General features: G+C 39.3%; 1 protein-coding gene across 1 annotated transcript in view; it reads left to right on the top strand.

The window, feature by feature from the left end:
* Window positions 1-5746: 5746 nt before the first annotated feature.
* acox3 (acyl-CoA oxidase 3, pristanoyl) overlaps window positions 5747-20521 on the top strand; it is a 28950-nt gene continuing 14175 nt past the window's right edge. Inside the window, exons 1-14 of the mRNA XM_044341618.1 lie at window positions 5747-5871; window positions 8865-9033; window positions 11381-11478; window positions 11586-11721; window positions 12887-12961; window positions 13458-13547; window positions 13956-14099; window positions 16077-16165; window positions 17202-17298; window positions 18555-18737; window positions 18869-18991; window positions 19075-19195; window positions 19287-19409; window positions 20164-20277. Of these exons, the coding sequence (XP_044197553.1) occupies window positions 8917-9033; window positions 11381-11478; window positions 11586-11721; window positions 12887-12961; window positions 13458-13547; window positions 13956-14099; window positions 16077-16165; window positions 17202-17298; window positions 18555-18737; window positions 18869-18991; window positions 19075-19195; window positions 19287-19409; window positions 20164-20277 (1510 nt within the window). The 5' untranslated portion in view covers window positions 5747-5871; window positions 8865-8916. The remainder of the gene's footprint in view (window positions 5872-8864; window positions 9034-11380; window positions 11479-11585; window positions 11722-12886; window positions 12962-13457; window positions 13548-13955; window positions 14100-16076; window positions 16166-17201; window positions 17299-18554; window positions 18738-18868; window positions 18992-19074; window positions 19196-19286; window positions 19410-20163; window positions 20278-20521) is intronic.

Raw genomic sequence — 20521 nt, 5'->3', positions numbered from 1 at the left:
ACCATGGAGATCTGCCCCAGATCAAAGTTTACCAGCTTTGTGATCCCAGAAAACCTGAGTTAAGCCCAAACATAGCTGGCTAACACACTAATCTTGCTTTGTGATTCAGGCCCCATATATCACTATACACAGCTGAGCCAACCTTAAAGGATAAGGCTGTCGATTTTCTATGTTTTTCTTATTGTCAACTCATCTCATGTGCAGGCCAAACCAACAATACTTTTAAGTAGATCAATTCATCGTTGGTTTGGGCTGTTGTACATTATTGCGGTCCAGCACCAACAGAGGGCTCCAGGGCTATTGGCATAGTTGAATTATGTAGAGTCGTGGACAGAGTTTATATGGCCTAACCAGAGGAGGCTGTACCCCCATGTTGGCCATGTTGTAATGTTGCAATGGTGGTATCTGCAATAAAGCCAGCTGCACTGAAGATGAAATCTCTGCATCTGATCGCCTGATTGATATCCAAAGATATCACACCGAGTATATTAATCAGCAGTTACCTCCTTGGCCTGTGGGCAGCACATGCTGACAAACAGCTGCAGCAGTTGCTGACTATTTTCAGTGGGAAGTGACTGAAGTCTGCGGAAAAGTCGCTAGATGACATCACGTGCTAATTTGCATACATACGATGTCATGACATAATTACATACATACAAGATTTTTTAAAAATGTAAAGAAAATTAAGTTAAATTAAACTAAACTGTCTGTATCTAACTATTTCATTAACTATTTTTCTTTTCAAGCAGCTCCTCAATGTGCATCTAAATCTTCATAATAATATTTGTAGGCTGTTGTATCCACTCTAAATGAAGTGTCATGAATAGAGAGATGATCATGCACTGGAATAAATTCACTATCGTTAACTCTGTCTGTTTAAACAAAACAAAATCAAACTTAGATAGTTAAAGTTAGATCATTAAGAATAAAAACAATGGGGATCAGTGATTGGTCATTAGGTACACAAATTCACAGCTCCATCACATCTCTGTCTGGCTGATGATTGGTCCACTGAACATGCTGCTGCTCTGTCCCACCCACTGAACAGCCAATCCAAGGAGCAACATTAGCTCTCATTTATTGAGAAATACTGGCGATTCCCTCTAGATAGAGGAAGCATGGGATGCTTTTCAGTACGCTGACGTGTCCTCTCGTTTCCCTCACTCGCGTCTCTTCCTCGCGCCTTAGCTCCTCCCAGCGAGGATGAGAGAGAGAGAGAGAGAGAGAGAGAGAGGGAGGGAGGGAGAGAGAGAGAGAGAGAGCGATGCGAGGAAGAGACGCAAGGACCGATGAATTTAATTTATCAAACGGGACGTCCTCGCTCAATCCAGCCTCATTTTGAGGAGACGACAAGTTGTCATGACGTACTTCACCCTAAATGTCAAATATGAATAAGTCAGCAGTAGAAATGACTAAGTAACAGTTTAAAATTCATGTACAATTAATTAACACTTTACACTGTTACTTAATAATTTCCACATATTGATAGCTGGAAGGAAAACACCTGATAACTACTCCAATGTTTTATCATTTGATTATAGATCTATAGCAGTGTCTGGCTGTCACAGAATGAGACACAAATAGACAATTTAAATCTGTTAATTACTGAAAGAACAGAACTGACATAAAGGGACAATAGAAACAGTTGTAGCCTGCAGAATATGTTTAAATAAAATGTTGCTTATTTAGTTTGTGAAAGTCTGACGTGCTTTTCAGGCTCAGGATGAGTTTATAGGAGAAACGCAGCTGTGCAGCATCATACTTTCCGGAAGGAGCTGAGACGTACTGAGACAGAGAAGAAGAAATGAGAAGCCTTTTGCCACATGACGGAGAATAGTAGAATGCTTTTATGATTGATTCATGATTCAGTAATCTCTATTTTATGAATAAATAGGCTATGAGCAGCTGCTGTTGTGCTTTCATTCGTTCTCTACAGGTAGTTTTCCTGATCTGCTGTATTGCAATAACAGTCTGACTGGTTACTCTCCCGTCAGATCAGCTGACTAATCAATACACACTTTGAATCAAAGGGGTGTTGCTGTCCATTAAAAAACACTTCTGCATAGGATACACCTGTGTTTCCTCGCTCTAAGCTCCTCCAGGAGTCACCTCTCTCCTTGCTCCTCGTCTTCTACAGGTGCATTTAAGGAATTGGAAGATCCTCCATGATGGCCGAGGGAGATGGTTTCTGGGTCACGGAAGAGGAAGCATAGAATTGGCGTATTGAAAAACACTTAATGTGCGTTCAAAAAGTCGTTAGATATGTCGGCAGTCACTTCTTTGAAAAAAGAGAGGTCTAGAGGGGTCTGAAAGTTCACTAAATCCAGCGACAAAGTCGCTAAATTGTCAACAGGTCTGAAACCATGTGAAACAGGTCGTGCTGCTAAAATAAAACAAACACAAAACACTGAGTGAAAGTTGTCATTTTCACTCAGTCAAGTGTACTGTAGATGGTGTCAGAGAAACAATGAACGAATGAATAATTAAAGCACGTTTAAACACATTAGGTAGCCTACGTTTAATCTTGAATGTATGTATGTATGATCCATGTTTCGTGCGTTCATGTGCATTGTGACATTGTTGGCGTGTGATGCATCAGCTCGGAGTTGAGCCCAAGACAAATTTCCCTTGTAGTCCAGGTGATATGTGCCAAATTTGAGGTGATATGTTCACTCTTTCATAAAAGCATGAAACTGGGCACACTTGTACAGTTTGGGGCCCTGAACATTTTCAGAAATGGAGCCACTGCAAAAACGCCTCGTGGTGGCCATGGCGACCAATTTACTTCCTGCCATAATCTAGTTATGTATATTGCATCATATCTCCTGACCCAAACAAGATAACACAGAAAAAGTAATGTCTACTCCCATGTTTTGATGGCCAAGGATTACAGTGATACCATGTACAACATCATAAACAGGTGAATAGTTAATGGTGAATTCATTGATGCTGTGAGAAAGAAATCACAGTGTCAGAATACCTAGGCTAGACTTGTTAATATCATGTCCGTTGCATGCGTGTTGTGTAAAATTTTAAAAGCTTTAATGTCCAATATATGACACTTTGAACATCAATATAGCAGCGAACAAGTATTTGCTATGTAAAGATATAATGGAGTGATGGCGTCCTGAGCAGAGAATGAAGTCACACTCCCTCCGTGTGTGTTGTTATCCGAGCTTCTCTGTTCTTTGTTTTGATAGCCGGTCCAGCTGCACGTGCATGTTAGTGCATGTGAGTGTGCATGTTAGTGTATGTGAGTGTGCATGTCAGTGCATGTGAGTCCCTCCGTGGCCTCCCCGAGCTTCGTGAGCTGTCAGTTCAAACCACTTTCTTTCTTTTTTTTCCTTCCAACTTTACAGAGTAAGCGACATGCACATTTGTTTTGGTCTGAGATACTGGTGTTGTAGTGCGACATCTAGTGGGGCTGAATGTCATATACTGCACCTTTAATCCTTTTGTTCATTAATCCTGACAAGAGTAGAACAATAGTCAATATGACCTTAGCAACTTAGCTTAAAAAGAATGTGTCAAACACAAAGATTTACTTCAAAAAATGTATTTCAGAAACACATTTGTTTGATTGTTTTGTTGTTGTTGTTGAACCTATTCTTCACTGTCTCCTTCACAGTCTCCTCCACATTGACACAGAGCTGTGCACTTTAAGGAGGCTTTTTTGCATTTATAATGCCCCTGGCAGCCTTTCTTGCAGCCACAACCTAACGCCTGGGACACACAGCCTGTGTGAACCTCAGCAGTGTGTGTGCGTCGCTGAACTGCTCCGCACTGGAGTTCCCACCAGAGAGGCTCCCTGCCCCGGCGTGCACCATGCAGGCTGACCCACAGTGGTGACACTTCATGGCCATAAAGTTAAAGAGTTCTGTTTTGTGTTCATTCACTCTCAGGAAGCCTTTCCAGTTGGTTGGTATCTTGTTTTTTCCATCCACTCTTGTTCTTGTCCCCTTTACCCGCTTTTGTCTTGTCTGGGACTTTAAGCTGTTAACGTCATAGCAGTCCCATACAACATCCACTCCCTTTCAAGTTTCTCTTTGATATAAAGTGTGAAGATCTCGCTGGAAAAGTCATTAAAGGTTTCAGCAAGTTTATGACTGCTGACCCATCCAGTATTTGGACTGCACTGTCTAGGACACTGCTTATACTGTTCTCTAGGCAGGTTAACAGATCAGCCTTGTTTCCCAAGCGTAGTCCACAATGAAGGGAGAGTGATAGGGGGTAGACCTGATTTGCATGTTTGAAGAAGATTTCTAGGTTCCCATCATGGGTCTGACAGGCAATGCTTCCCCCCTTGTTGACATTAATATAAACGCCCAGAGAGTGATTGTAAATTAAAGATTACATGAAATATGCTTGAAATTTCATTCTGCATCTTCTCAGATACTGCGATTTCATTATAATCATTCTCACAACGTTACTGAATTCACCATTAACCTTTTAATATCTACCAGGTCACCGGCGACCAGCCAGTGTAAGCAGTAGCATCACACAGCTATGAGTAAAAGCAATTGGCACAATTTGGCCAATTGGAGATGATTGGAGAGGTTCGGGGACACCAGTGACACCACAAACTAAAAACTCCCGAGCTCCCATAAGGTTAGGCCTAGAGGTCTGGAATTTTATACAGGTTGAAAAGATGTAGGAGGTATATGGTGTTCTGCATAGTTCTGGCACAAAGCATGTCCTAATTATTGTTATTTGAATATGAGTCATTATGGACAAGGACCAAGAACACTTTTTTGAGCCTTATTTGAACTGATCTAGTTTTGTTTGTGTTAGCCACTTACTAAACAAACACATTTCCAGAAACTAGAAGATGTCACTTGTCAAATGAAGCCTAATACATGCATCATCATGGCCTTACAGTTTGTATGTTACAAGCTTTTCCATTTGGGTGTGCCAAATAGGCGAAAATTTTATAAAAAGGGTGGATGTTAAGGGGTTAACTATTCACCTGAACAGTTAATGATGTTGTATACAGTATTGTAATCCTTGACCATCAAAACATGGGGGAAGACATCACCTTTTCTGTGTTATCATGTTTGGTTCAGGTGATATGGTGCAAAACATGTTATTTGGTTGTGGCGGAAAGCGAAATGGCCGCCATGAAGTGTTTTTGCATGGCTCCATTTCTAAAAATGTTCAGGGCCCCAAACTGTACAATTGTGCCAAGTTTCATGCTTTTATGAAAAAGTGAACATAATTTTCACATATCACCTGGACTATTGCGGGACAATAAAGTCTTAATATTTTTTTCCTTGCAGAGTTCACGGTCACCAATTGATACAACACAGGTATTAGCACTGCATTGTTATATTAATATGCATGGTTAATTGAATTTATTTATTTCTTTTGCAAAGCTTTGACATAGTATTTGAGATGACGCTGAATCTGAAGAAACTGGACCGGAAATGAGATAGTTGATGCTGTTGTCACTACGGGTAATAACCATGCTGCTGGCGAAGTGTGACTTCCGGTATGCACCGTAGACCTTCAGAATAAAATAATATGTATTTTTAGTAGTTTTTAACATTTTTTGCATTAATTAGTTTTTAACCCACCAGATGACAATACGTTTTATTAATCGAGTTAATAAAACACTATAAAATGAAACATTTGTAACTGTAAAGGCAAAGAGCCAGTGAAGTTTATCGTTCAGTTAACTTGGGCTGAGATGGGGCTTTTATCCTGAAGTCTACAAACAGGAAGTGGTATTGTTTTGCTGCAGCGGAACAAAACGCTGTTGGAAGTACTCCTGTCTGGAGTAAATCCAGCTGTACACAGGTCACTGATAACAAGTGAGAGAAGAGAAGAAGGAAAGCGACAGTAAAAAGACAGTTTGAGAGAGAGAGCTGTAAGGTAAGACACGTCTACACTATCACGCAATGTCAAATGTTTACAAAGATGTCGGTTCTTCTGTCCTCCTAGATATTTGACTGCATTCAATTTAACAGCTTGTGTAGTAGGTCATAGGACAGAATGCAGCTCACTGAGGAGCCACTGTTGTGTTAGTACCACAACTTCTCCTCTTTGCTTGTAAACAACACAGTGAGACAGTCACTTCATGTGGACATATTCCAGTCTAATAGACTTCAGTGTGGTTGGATTTACAGATGCAGCCTTGAACTCTGCTCTGTGTTGATAGCAGCTGAACTACAAAGGTTACTCTGAATAAGGTGTGCGCTTGTGTCAATTTGGATAGGTAAATCTACAGTATTGACTCTGCTGCTGAGGACTTTTATAAACTCTGGCTTATTGATTATTCAACTTCCATTTACCTTATATACTATAGCTGGGGCAGTTGCAGAAGTTTAAGGTTAGATATCTAAAACCTGGACATATAAAACTGAAATTATCGGCATCACCAGATACCACTAGGTATGAGTGATAACATGTATGTACATTGTATTTTGGGTGAACAGACCCAGACCCTACTAGAGTAGCTAGTAGGGGAAGATGGGGTAAGATGCCTTAAGAACATTGTCCATTTACTGAAAAGACACAAGGTTTTTGAATGTGCTTTCAGTGTGTATGATATCATTATGCATAAACCAACACAACTGGTAGGGTAATGTATTGGTAGAATATTAAATGTAGTTCTTATTGCAAATACAAAAAACCTGTTTCTCCACTCCTGGAGTAAGATACCCCCCAGAGTAATTTTGATATTAGGTATCTACAGACTGTAATTAACATACTGCAGACTATATCATCAAGAACATTTGCTTTTATTGATTTCTCTCTTACATTGAGTAAAATAATATTCTTTTAAAGGCCAAGTTGATTTAAATTTGCCAATTTTAACGAGGTTTAGCTTTAAAGGATTTAGACAAAGCAAAATAACAAGTAGGCTAGGCCTTGTTTTTCAATTTTGTCAACATTTCTACGTTTTAAAGACAAGTCTATGACTTAATTATTGTAGATTGTAGTAATATTCTTCACCAATCATTTTTATCTGTATGTTAATTGTAGTCAGCTTAGGTTTTGCTAGAAGCAAATAAGCTAGTAACATTATAATATGTTGATTTTATGTCCTTTCAATAAAAAACATGATGTAATGTCTTAGTTTTCTTCCCCCATCTTCTCCTATTAGTATAAACAATTTAGGAATGGCCAGATTAACCTGCTTGTGGCAAAAAATGAGCTGCTGACCCCCTCTTCTTATGTTGTAACATTACATGACCTATGACATATGTAGCAATGTGATTAAACACAAATTAAGATATGAATAAACACCACAGTATATAGTGTACAGTATTACCTAAAATAATTAAGGAATTAAAACTAGATTTTGAAACAGGACCATAAGATGACATAATAAAGCAGGACCTGCCTCAAGGTCTTTATCATGTCAGATGATATTGTGCTTTAGTAGTGCATAATTCTGTGTTCCCAAACAAAATCACAATCACCCAAATGTACAAAAACCAATTGCTACGCCGTGAACATGGGGCTTTTGGGGTCCCTGGGGGTCTGGGGCCATGTGGCAGTTGCCTCCTTTGCCTGGTTGGTAACCAAGCTTTGGCAATAGTCAAAATAAAACCAGTATAAGGATTCCAAATCTATCAGTGACAGTAATATTATAGTAATAACTTCATTATAGTAACAGTAGTGATAGGGCCACTTATTTTACACATGAAGCTCAGTCTACTGTCATACTCAGCCTGCAAAACCAATTGCACAACATCTTCTCAGGCTCTGTAGCAAGTCTGAGAAAATAACCCTGATGATATCACAGTGATGTCATTAGGGTTATCTTGAGTGACACTTCAGACATAGTATGTGGCAGAAAACCTTTGTTACAAACTAGGGGCATATATCGGTACGTGTGTATTGAAAGATGTGGGCGTTTCTCAGGCAGGGAGGGTCTAATGAAAGTTGCTGTTGAATTGCATTATGGGAAATGTAGGATCCAGCATTTTTTGAAGCTTCACTCTGACAAAGGATTAAGAGTTAAGATACCTCTTTCTGTGTTGCTTTGATTTTGATCATTCTTTCTGAATCTATCTTGTGCAAATCCCCCTATTTAATGGAGATGGAATACTAAATGGCTGGAGTGCCCCTTTAAGTGTAGTTGTAGCAGTCTTAAGGCTTAAAGTTGAAAGTACAGAAATGACTGCTTAGTAGAGCTGCAGCTAACAATATTTCCATAGTTGATTAATCATTTAGACTACAGAATGTCAGAAAACAGTGAAAAATACCCATCACAAGTTCCCAGAAACCAAGGTGTCATCTTCAAATAGTATTCTTTGTCCAACCAACATACCAAAATACAATGATATTTAATAAACAATGATATAAAACTGAAAAAAGCAGAAAATCGTCCCACCGGAGAAGCTGCAACCTGTTGGTGATTTATTTTATGTTAATTGACCCCACTGCCTAGGTAAACAATATCTAACATGATATCTTACTACATGTCTCAGTTCATTCTATCGTATAAAAAAAAAGCTTTACCATATGAGGGACCGTCTAGTCAAACAGTAGAACTGTTGCATTCATAAACCATTTTGCTGCTAGTCCATAATTTGTAGTGTTTATGAAATAAACAAGTCAAAGTATCTGACCAAGCATTCATCATTTGTTATTACCTGAAGATATGCCACAAACACAGTCAAACCTAAAAAGGTATCAAAGTTTGATACTCAGCCCTAATAAGTCAACAACCAGTTCTTAATTTCAAAGCTGTTAGTTGTGGAGAGTTTTTGTCAACTTTGAAAAGCAGCTCTTCATGCCAGTGAACTGAAATGATTGTTTACCTGCACACCACATGCCGTTGTAAATGAAAAGATAATATCTACTCCTCATATAAGCCTACCTCTCTGCTAATTTTCTCCCTTGTTTCTTCTCAGAAAGAACAAAGTGCCTTACGCTGCTGCATTGTGAACCCCTGAACACAAGAAGATGGAGCATGTGGCTGACCTCCCCAGAGGCCCGCTGGATATCTACAGGCAAAAAGCTTCTTTCAACTGGAAGGAGATGGTCTGCTTTATAGATGGAGAGGAAACACTGGCATTTAAGGTAACATCAGATTCTTTACAAATCTGGAGTAGCCTATAAAAAATCCGAAATGTAATTTACATACAGTAAATAAATAATTTACTCTTTAAATCAATGTGACAGTTGGCACACTTGGCTATAGACTATGGCTTGACACCTGGCTTGACTTTTGCTTTCCAGCCAATGAGACCACTGTCAAAATGATTGCATAATACTTATTAGTATATTTTATGTCATGACATTTTGGAAACAACTACAGATTGGGGAGGAAAGTCCACTGACCTGGGGCTGTTTTTATCAAGCATCTCAAAATGACTCCTAGTAATTGTGCTTACAGTTAACCAAAGACTAAAAATACTTTTACCTCTGAGTAGAACCTGAGTAATTTGTGAAGCATCCTACACAGACTTTTTAGCAAGGAGAAGGAGGACTCCTGGGAGAGAGTGTGACATTGCTGTTTTAACACACCCTGTGCTGCAAAGTAGAAATTATCGTAATGAGTTCTAATATTCTAGTATATCTAGTATGTCTAGTATTAGGCATGGAACGATCAAAATGTAGAAAATAGTGTCACTTTTTATGCGCATCTTAAATCTCTTAGTAATAGGGTATTTACCAATTCTGTTTGTGTAGTAATCGGTACATTGTGTGGATCCAAGCCATTTGGCCAAAACATCAAGGATCATGTAGTTCTAATCCATTATCAATGAATACACACTTTGGATCAAAGGGCGGCTGTGACTCAGGAGGTAGAGCGGGTCGTCCACTAATCGGAAGATTGGCGGTACAATTCCCGGCTCCTCCAGTCCACGTGCTGATGTGTCTTTGGGCAAGATACTTAACCCCAAATTGCTCCTGATGGCTGTGCCATGAGTGTATGAATATGTGTGAATGGTTAGTTTCCTCTGATTGGCAGGTTGGGACCTTACATGGTAGCCTCTGTACCCATTCAGTGTATGAATGTGTGTGAATGGGTGAATGTGATTTGTAGTGTAAAAGCACTTTGAGTGGTCGGAAGACTAGAAAGGCGCTATACAAGTACAGTCCATTTACCACTTGAGTGTTGATGCTGTGATAGTGTTTTCGATTAACATAAGCATCCTCGCATGGAGCAGTTATTGTTATGTGTGTGCCATCTATATTCCAACAACTGCAGGGAAACTTGCATAACTGGATGCTGAGGGGTGATGAATTAATCTGTGCATTATCAGAGGAGCAAAGAACCATATCAAACTGTATATCATACATTGATGGTTGTAACAGACCCAAATCATCACAGTTTCAAACCTGCATTTCCCTGTTTCCAAAAAGCACATGGTTGTGAGGAAGTTGGCCTCTGCAGAGACAGTATGTGTTCTCCTTGTTGATGGAGAGATTTCATCACACACAAGGTCCATCACAAAAAATATTCACTGTAATTAAGTGTTTGCAAAATACCTCTCCTCCCATCGAATGTGCATGCATGTCTATGCCAGAACACCATCTCCTGGCAAGTCCTAACAGCTGCTCTCCTAAATATCAGCAGAGATAGGAGTGATTTCCTAAGTTAAAGCAACTATAAGTAACTTTTTCTGGGAAACGCAGTCTTTTTGGTTTAACAGGTGCTGTTTGTCTCATGAATATATAGTTTTATTTTTAAAGAGGTTCAGTAATTTCCTAAAACAGCTGGTCACTGTAGTTGATGTTGTAATGTGTAATGTTACACAAACAGGAGGAAATAGTGCATTTGTTGGGGACTATTTTCAACAGCGGATGAATCCACATTTGGTGCTCTAGTGAGTATTTCTGGCAGCAGTACGGTGTGTGTGGGATTGAGTCAAAGTTCTCGACTGCTGTTTAGAAAACAATCTCACCAGAGTGTAGTAGCTGTTTTGAGCTTTTGATCCTATCAAATGATCATCATCAGATTGAGTTTGCCTAGTTATGTCCAAATTTCCTTTATTTGTGAGCACTTTAAAGACTTCTCATACATGTTGGCTTAAAAGCTGAGGTTCAGGATTCATTCTTGAGCTTGAACACAGCAGTTGAGAAAATGATCTCATGGCTTTCAGCAATTATACCTCAACTGATTTCTACTGCTTTCAGCTCTTAGACTTCAACTTAGACTTGGCCTCAACTGCTTTCAATTCTTACAATACAGCTGACAATTCATATCCTTTTCAACTGAAACTTTGCTTCAATTTTAAACAACTCACATTCAGTATTTCACATACAAATAATTCATACTTTGAGACATTTTAACCTGTTTACAGTGTCCACATCTGTAATTTTCAGTGTAAGTGAGGACATTTACATATTTACCTTTAACAGCATCAAAAAACTATGTCATCTACATATCCTGTACATTTTCTCCTCGTCTGTGCTGCAGCAACATGTGTTCAAGACGCTGGAGAATGATCCTCTGTTTGCCCGCATACCTGGTGAAGACATTCCTGTTGAGAAAATGAGAGAACTCAGCTTCCTCAGGTATCAACCCAAAAGCCTCTGTTATATTTACCGTATGTACTCTATGTACCTATACTTATGTATTTACCGTACATAGAGAAAATAAAGCTTTGGATGGAAATCCACAGGGTGAAGCAGCTGTTCCGCTATGACTTCATGACAAAAGAAGAGGCGATGGGCGACCCATGGAGGACTGTGGTCCTCAATGACTTGCTGGGCATGTACGACTTCGCCGTTTCATCCAAGTTCTTCCTCAACAAAGGGGTGAGTGTGGATGGTGGTTGTGGTGGGAAGTGTGCAAAATAAAACTGAACAGATTGAGAGAGTTGAAGAATATTTTGTGTTCACTGCTGAAGTGTGTGGTGGGACAAAGAAACTTTACATTACTTAACCTCTTTCTACTTTACTTTAATGTCTTAATTACTTATTTACTTACTTCACTCCTGCAGTGGCTGGAATCTGTGTGATGCTGTGATCTGATCTGATTTTACTTCCCAATGGAGCTGAAAGCTCAGAAATTGCTCAACACTGAGAGTGCTTGCACCTCTCCAGCAATGACATGCAGTATATCTACTTGGTTTACTGATAATTACCCATGCTAGCAGTTTAGTTTTATAAGGATGGCAGTATTGGTTGGTCCACCACTTTGGTCTAGACTGAAATATCTCAATAACTCTTGATAGACTACTGATAGATTGCACTGAAATTTTGTACAGACATTCATGGTTCTCAGACAATATAATAACTTTGGTGATGCTCTGACTTTTCATCTAGTGCCATCATCAGGTCTTAACTTCAACTTGTCCAATACCTTGGGTTATGTCCAAATACCTGCAAACCTAATGACATTCCTATCAACCTCAGCTGTATTTTAGTGATGATTAAGAAATGCTAACAACACACAAAACTAACATAATGAACATAGGAAAAATGGCGGTAGACTCTTAGATCTAAGAATAATAAAGTTGTCTCTCATGTGGCTGTTAGCATCACTGTGGATGTTTTCTTCTTGTTCCTACAGCTGGATGTTTGAGCTTCTCCGTGCAGAACGATGTATGTGCAGAGTTTGTTTTCACATTCATCTGCTAGTTTGGAAGCCAATTGTGGTCCAGTATTCAACTTACACAAGTGTGATGTGGAATCTTGAGGCACATACGCAGAAACTTGCGCCAGTGCACATACACTAAGAATGGACTTTACAGTGAAGTTGGAGACATCTTGTGTTCAGCTGTTAAACTTCTGAAATGAAATATACTTACATATTTATAAATTCTGGAATTTTAAGAATAATGGATTTTAAAGTGGTAGTTATGCTTTAGCTGTGGACAAACCACATCAGACACACATTATTGTTCCTAGCAGAGTATTTTTATATGCCTTCATACATGTCTGGAGGGAATCATAAAAAATAAATCAACTTCTGTTTCAGATGTTTGGAGCGAATATTGCCAACACAGGGTCAGGGAGACACAGCAAATATGTTGAAAACACTGAAGACATGACGGTAAGTCACACAGTCACAAGTGACACAGTATATCAGTGCTTTATTCATGGCTGTCTAAGAGGACAATACAGAGTGGGGAACTCTACAATGAGCTTTTCTATTTATACAGGGAAGGTAGTGTATCCTCAAATTCATGTTATTTTTTTTCTCCAAAATTGCAAATTATAGATATACACAGGTAGTCGTATAATAATTGTGCAAATGCAAAAAAGTGTTCTGCTCTCAAGGGCCTTCTTTAGAACTGCAGCTTTCTGAATGTAGCCTTTGCTTTTCACCTGGGTCATCAAGAACATTAACATCACTGTAAAGTGTCTCCACAGCAGAAAATACTGCTCTATTAACTCCTACAAATCAAATTACTGCTCTATGGATTTTTCACTAATCAACACAGAACTGTAACCTGCCTGTAACTGCAAGCTGCAGTTATTAAGAATGCTACAACCTCCAGTTTTCAGGACATCACTGTGAATTTGTTAATGCATCAATCTGTTTGTAGATATTTGGATGCTTTGCACTGACTGAGCTGAGCCATGGCAGCAACACCAGAGCCATGAGGACCAAAGCCACGTATGATCCCTCCACCCAGGTCAGCACTAACTCTAACCCTACACTCAAATCACATATCAACATATCTGTCATTTTACTATTAACTTAATAATGTCACTCTTATGTATGTTAATGGAGGGGCAAAATATTAGGAACACTTTTCAATATAATGCACTCCAGTTCACCACCACCACCCACTATGACCTCAATAATAAACAGAAAGTAGAATTAACACCTTTCTGACAATGTCAACAAAATTGAAAATGTATAAGCTTTGGGAAAGTAGAATTTATGGCAGAGCTGTTGTATTGGGTTGCATTAGATTGCACAGGTGTTCCTAATGAAGTGCTTGGTGAGTGTATGTGTATGTATGTATTTGTATGACTCAGCATTTCTGAAATCCTCAGAAGCTCAGGTTTCAGTCAAACAGTAACCATCTTCTCTGTAGGAGTTTGTGATTAACTCTCCAGACTTTGAGGCTGCCAAGTTCTGGGTGGGGAACCTGGGTAAGACTGCGACCCATGCTGTGGTGTTCGCTCAGCTCTACACACCTGACCAGGTGTGCCATGGTCTCCACTCCTTCCTCGTCCCGGTAGGTATCTGACCTCTGACCCATGATTTAAGGTACAGCTGATTATATTATCAGATGCTGATTATCTGACAGCAATTACCCAACTTCTCTAGTTGGAACGTTGCTCAGACATTTCTGGAGTGCATTGTGACAATGAAAAAATCAATATGTCATTTTATACTAGAACACGTTTTATGCTAGTAAAACAAAGAAACCCAAAAATTGAGAATTCATGAGGAACATTTGTGTGCTTCTACAGTTGAGAAACAGAGTTGCAATGATTAGTTGATGAATTGATAAGTTGAGTGACGGTAAATTAATCGCCAACTTTTTTCATACGCGATTCATCGTTTTGAGTCATTTTTTGAAGGGAAAAATGCCCAAATATTCTTCTTAAATGTGAATATTTTCTGGTTTCTTTAGTCCTCTATGACAGTAAACCGAATATCTGTTGAACTATTGGGACAAAACAAGACATTTTAGGTTGCATCTTGGGCTTTGGGAAATGGAGATAGACAGTTCTGACATTTTACAGACTAAATGACTAGTTGATTAATCGAGAAAGAATCATCAGATTAATCAATAATGAAAATAATTGTTAGTTGCAGCCCTAGTGGAAACATTTAAAGTGGTAAAGACCCTTCAGTGTCTTAACATGCTGCTCTCTTGGGATTTTGAAACAATCTTAACAACATACATTTAAATATGAGTTGAGTTACAGGTGAAATTGGAACACTAAAGAAACTGAAGTGTCAGTTGATGCTCTGAAGCGTAAGCCTTTAAAGCTACTTAGTCAAACTGTAAGTTATGAAAGCAATTGATGTCAGTTGAAGGTTGATAACTGCAATGAAGTGAAAAAAGTATGGGATAAAACCAGTTGAAATGTCAGTTGACATAAGTGGTGAAAGTAGTTCAAATCTCAGTTGAGGCGGAAGTGCTGGAGACAAAGGAGTTGTCACTGACACTGGAGTTCAGGTATGTGCACTGACAGCACTTAAAATGTCAGATGATCTGAAAGTAGATGAAATGTCAAAGCATAAAAAAATCAGTGTCAGGTTACATGTGATTGGTGTAGGCAGTTGAAGTGTCTTAAGAGAAAGCACTGGAAAGGTGGGTCAAGGGTAGGTTAATAAGATTATAATTATTAGCTCTTCTGTTGCTTTGAAGGCCAACATTTAAAACATATTCATTATTATCACCTAAAATGTGACATAGTGAGAGTGAGACACTCTCGCAAACTAGGTTACACAACAATATAAACATATTGCAATTTCTGAAAAAAGCACTAAACCTGCAAAGCTGTAAGTCACTGACAAAGCGACAAACGGATTATCCAATACTTTACCAAGGATGGTTTTAATACCATGAGCCAGACTGAAAAACATCATGAGCAAAGTTTGATAATGTTAAAGTAAACTGGATGATATTGTTGTTCCCTCATGATGAACCCAACACTGCATGTTGTTTTTTATGCCACCCCCAGCGACAGCCGTGGCAGAAGGCATTATATTTTCAGGTTGTCCATCCCATTCCCGTGAACGCGATATCTCAGGAATGCCTTCTTCAAATTTGGCACAAATGTCTACTTGGACTCAAGGATGAACTGATGAAGAATTCATATGCTAATTATGACAAAGACTCACACAAATGTCTAATAGGATAAAATGATGAAGTGACATTTTATATCCAAAAGGTCAAATTTACTGTGACATCATAATATTCTGCAAAAAGACTTTTCTGGACATTATTCAACGCCATAACTCAGGAACAGAAGGGGAGATTGTGACCATATTTCACATTTTGTTGGACACTGAATTGGTGACACTAATCTTGGGTGCCCACCTTGAAACTGTGGTGATTGTACAGATCTTCTGTGCTGCCGGGTTGAAGATGTGTGTGAAGCATCCAACTGCAAGGCGGTATTTCTAGTTAAATCATGTACAGATGACACAGAGCACCATGTCTCACTTTCAGTAATCTATAGCCACTGTGCTGCAGGTGAGAGATCCCAAGACCCTGCTGGCTCTGCCTGGTGTACTGGTTGGAGACATGGGCAAGAAGCTGGGCCAGAATGGACTGGATAATGGGTGGGTGACAGCAGATGAAAAAAGATCATTTTTGCCCCTTCACTGATGTTAAGAAGCTTTTTACAGTGACAGAGAATGCCCAAGGCTCTGTAAGACATGTTTTTCTTGCTATAATCATTCCTCCTGTTCACACCGACCATTAGAAGATCCCTTCATTCACTTACAATGTAAGTGATAGGGGACAAAACAGTCCTTCTTCTTTGTAAAATTGTATTTAAAAGTTTATCTGAAGCTAATATGAAGCTTCAGCATCCAAATGAGCCAAATCACGTTTCAGTCTTTTAGTGCCAAAGTCCCTCTTTTTGTTACTATACTTCAACTGCAGCCCAGCAGGGAAACACTGTCTGAGGAAACACAGAGGGAATTTGATACTAAAAAGACTGTAAATGTGGCAGATATCCACTTGATATCACTAACTCAGACTGCTGAAGCCTTGTATAAACTTCAGATAAACCTTTAAATGCATTTTTGCATGTGGACAGACTGTGGATTTTGGCCTCCATCACTTATATTGAAAGCACATTTGAAGGGGATCTTTTAATATCCAGTATGAACAAGAAGAATGATTACAGCGAGGAAAACCTCTTTCACTGTTCATATGGACACCTGACTGTTGTTCAAAGACACACTTGAAAACCTGTGCTTGAACTTTTTGTATGTTTTAATTCTGAATTAATTGATACTACATCTGAGAATCTGATTAAATTCCATGTAAATTATGCATATTGTAAATAGATGCATTATAGATGCATTATAAATATTATAGTTGATGATTCAAAGGGCTTTGGTTTTAACTGTCCTACACCATACACCATCCATATGAACTCCAGTGCCTCAGTGAAGCCACTAGATGGAGCAAGCTATCCTCTTTCATTTTCATGCTTTGGTTCAATAGCACACAGTATTTTAAGTAGCTTTGTACTAATATGAACCAGACAACACCTGACTGTAAATTCAACTCTGTTGTGTTTTTGTGTGAAACACATGTTGTCATCATTTTTCTGACTTGGCCGTTATTTTTCTTCTTTCCAAACAGTTTTGCTTTGTTCCACAATGTGAGGATCCCACGTGAGAATCTACTGAATAAAACTGGAGATGTTACTCCTGACGGCCGCTATGTTACACCATTCAAGGTTAGTAGAGATTTCCAACCAGTAACCAAACAGTTAAATTGGCACTGCTTTAAGATGTACCTTATTAAGTCTACAGTATGTTAATGCAGTGCTTGCAGGCTGTATGTATGGTGAAAGAGTTACTGGTCGTTGTCATCATTCCTCCCGTTCATACTGACACTAAATGGACCTGTTCTAACAGCCACACTGGAAAGGAATCAGTAAGCTTCAAACAAAGTGCTTATATGATCATCTGACCCCTCTCTATTTTTCAGAAATTAACGAAAAGATAAAACATGCAGAGAGAGAGAGTATTCAATGTCCTGTCATTCAATGAGAGTGGCCCTCTTGTTCATGATGGTCAAAATTAAGGCTTCAACAATAAGATAAGTTTTAAAATCCATCAATGATGCAGACTGTGATTGAACAAAAGAACAGCCTTCTTTCTTGCTATGATAATATTTTTAATGAAGTAGGTATAGAAACCTGGGCTCATAAAACCAAAATTATCATAAAATTAAAAACGACTATAATTTTGGTGAATGAACCCTCCAATGTAAAAATCAAATTATTCCCTACAGTGTTTATTTTGACATCAAATCCCACTGGAACTTCCCCCTTTCAGCAAGTTGTATTCAATTATAAATGTTGCAAAAAGTCCTTTTTTTAAACCACATGCAGGCACTGGATAAGCAAAGGCATAAGTTTGAGGTAGCCTTTAACTGCTCTGAGTTCAGCAATCAAATGCTGTCTTCACATTACAGCTACTTTTCACTGGTAGTGCTGCATTTTAATGGGATCTCAGGGAGCAAATCCACATGGACGTGGTGAGAAGATGGCTGGTAATGACAACCAGGCCTGGAAAATTCCTCTGGTGCCCCATGAGAGGTGTAAATAGCAGCGACAGTCCTGGTCTTGAACAAAGCATCCCAACAAGCTGAGTAAACAGAGTCTACATCAGATCATTAACACCTTGGCATGGAAACTTTGTTATTGGACAAAATGGAAATCCTAAGAAACGCAGTTTCCAGGAGAGGGTTTCTGCATTCTTTAAGAGGAGAATTGTGAGAAAACAGAAAAAAATGCCTTCCTGTTCTTCTGCAGCTTCCTTCTTTATTGTCCAACACCAAAATCTAGTAGGATTTGGTAAAAAACTTGGGGAAATGATGAATGTCACGGTTGTGTTCTGTTGTGAATCATTTGATTTGCAGTGTATGTATTCTCCTTTTATTCTGTTCATTCTCATGTTGTCTGTTGGTTTCCCCCCCCTCATCCAGGACCCTAACAAGCGTTTTGGGGCGTCTCTGGGTGCCCTGTCAGGTGGCAGGATATCCATCACCAGGATGGCTCTGACCAACCTGAAGCTGGCTCTGACCGTGGCTATCCGCTTCTCCGCCACCAGGAGACAGTTTGGACCCAAAGACACGGAGGAGATTCCAGTTTTAGAGTACCAGTTACAGGTCAGAATGGAGGGAATGGATTTGAAAGCAAATGCCTTACATTTAAACTTATGGGATGCATCTAAAGCCTCATCACAACACTTATCATTCAGTTATGTTATTTACATACTTCTTTCTGTGTGTTCCTTCAGCAATGGCGTCTGATCCCCTACCTGGCAGCAGCGTATGCTCTTGAACACTTCTCCAAATCCATCTTCATGAACTTTGTCGAGTTCCAAATTGGACAGATAATGAGGGACAAGAGTGACAGACAAGTGAGTAAAGATGAGGAGTGTGTTTGTGTGTGCGTGTGTGTTGTATAAGCTCCAGTCTTATATGTCTGTTGTGTGTGTCCCAGGCAGAGATTGGCAGGGAGATCCATGCCATTGGCTGCTCCAGTAAGCCACTGGGCTCATGGATGGCTCAGAGGGGGATCCAGGAGTGCAGGGAGGCCTGCGGTGGACATGGATATCTGGCCAGTGAGTCTCAAACATACAGATATCCACACAAACACATACACACACACACACACTCTCAGACCCCTAATTCCTTTAGTGTTCTCTCTTTCAGTGAACCGGCTGGGTGATCTCCGCAATGACAATGACCCAAACTGCACATATGAAGGAGACAACAATGTGTTGCTGCAACAGACAAGCAACTATCTGCTCAGCTGGCTCCACACTAAGCACCATGGTCAGTCCCCATCCACAGAGGGATTATTCAAACTTTTAATGTTAGTGGCGAGAGGTGGAATTGCAGTTGTTTCCATATTCCTTCATAAGGCTAACTGGAAAGTTTAGTTCTGCAAAAGGGTTGTACTGATTGTCAATCATATTGCTTATAGAGGATTGAAGTGATTTTCTCTGATTGCTAGTGCTGATGGGCCTGCCAATGTTTAGGCAATTTTTGGACCATTTACAACAGTTAGAAATCACTTAAGTGGAATCACTATTAGCCGATCTGTGATCATCTTTCATGTCAAGTTCAACTTTGGTGAAATTTGACACAAAACTTCGCAGAGTTGATGAAAAGCAGACTTGATAGCACTGACCTTTTTAGGTAAAGAAGATAACTAAAGAGCACAAAATGAAGGAAGCCATCACTTTAGTTGTGTCACACCATCTAATTTCATTTAACCCTCCTCTCTTGGAGTACAAGACCATAAGAGACAGGAGTCATTGGTACAAATACGTCTGTTGTTAAAATATATAAAACAAAGATTTAGGTGTATGTTGGTTAAAGTGTGGTAACAGACGTATTGTTCCTTTTTTGGAAATGCCATCCTGCAAGGACATGTGTGGGCTGCATTTCAAAGTAAAGACATTGTAGTTAACCAAACAGTTAGCATTATACAGTAAAATAATCTGCAGGTATAGCTGGTTTTTCATTGACCACAGAAGCTCTGATTGATCCCTAAATCTTTAATTGCTGTGTTGTCTGGTTTTAGATGGTGTGCGGATTGAGTCTCCTCTTCACACTGTGGATTTCCTGGACGATTTACACAAGATCCTGGGAAGCAAGTTTACAGCAACAACAATGGAAGAGTGCATGGACTCTGCAGGTATTCTGGTATTTTAGCTTGTCAGGAATGGATTTTATCCATACTGTATGTTGTTTCCAAACTTTCCAACCTGGAATTCAGAACTGGTTATTCCCAGAAACAACCTCATGACCCTCAAATAACTGACCTGACAATCAGATCAGTGGTCATTGTAATGGTTGTATTTTCACATTTACTCAATTGATAGATTCAGTTGAGGCAAAGTGTTTGTCAGATATGAGATGTAAAGGAAATACAACCAGAT

Source organism: Thunnus albacares, chromosome 22 (genome assembly GCF_914725855.1).
Source record: "Thunnus albacares chromosome 22, fThuAlb1.1, whole genome shotgun sequence".
Classification (NCBI taxonomy): Eukaryota; Metazoa; Chordata; class Actinopteri; order Scombriformes; family Scombridae; genus Thunnus; species Thunnus albacares.
The sequence above is the reverse complement of the archived record's forward strand: the minus strand, read 5'-3'. Positions and strand labels throughout refer to the sequence as shown.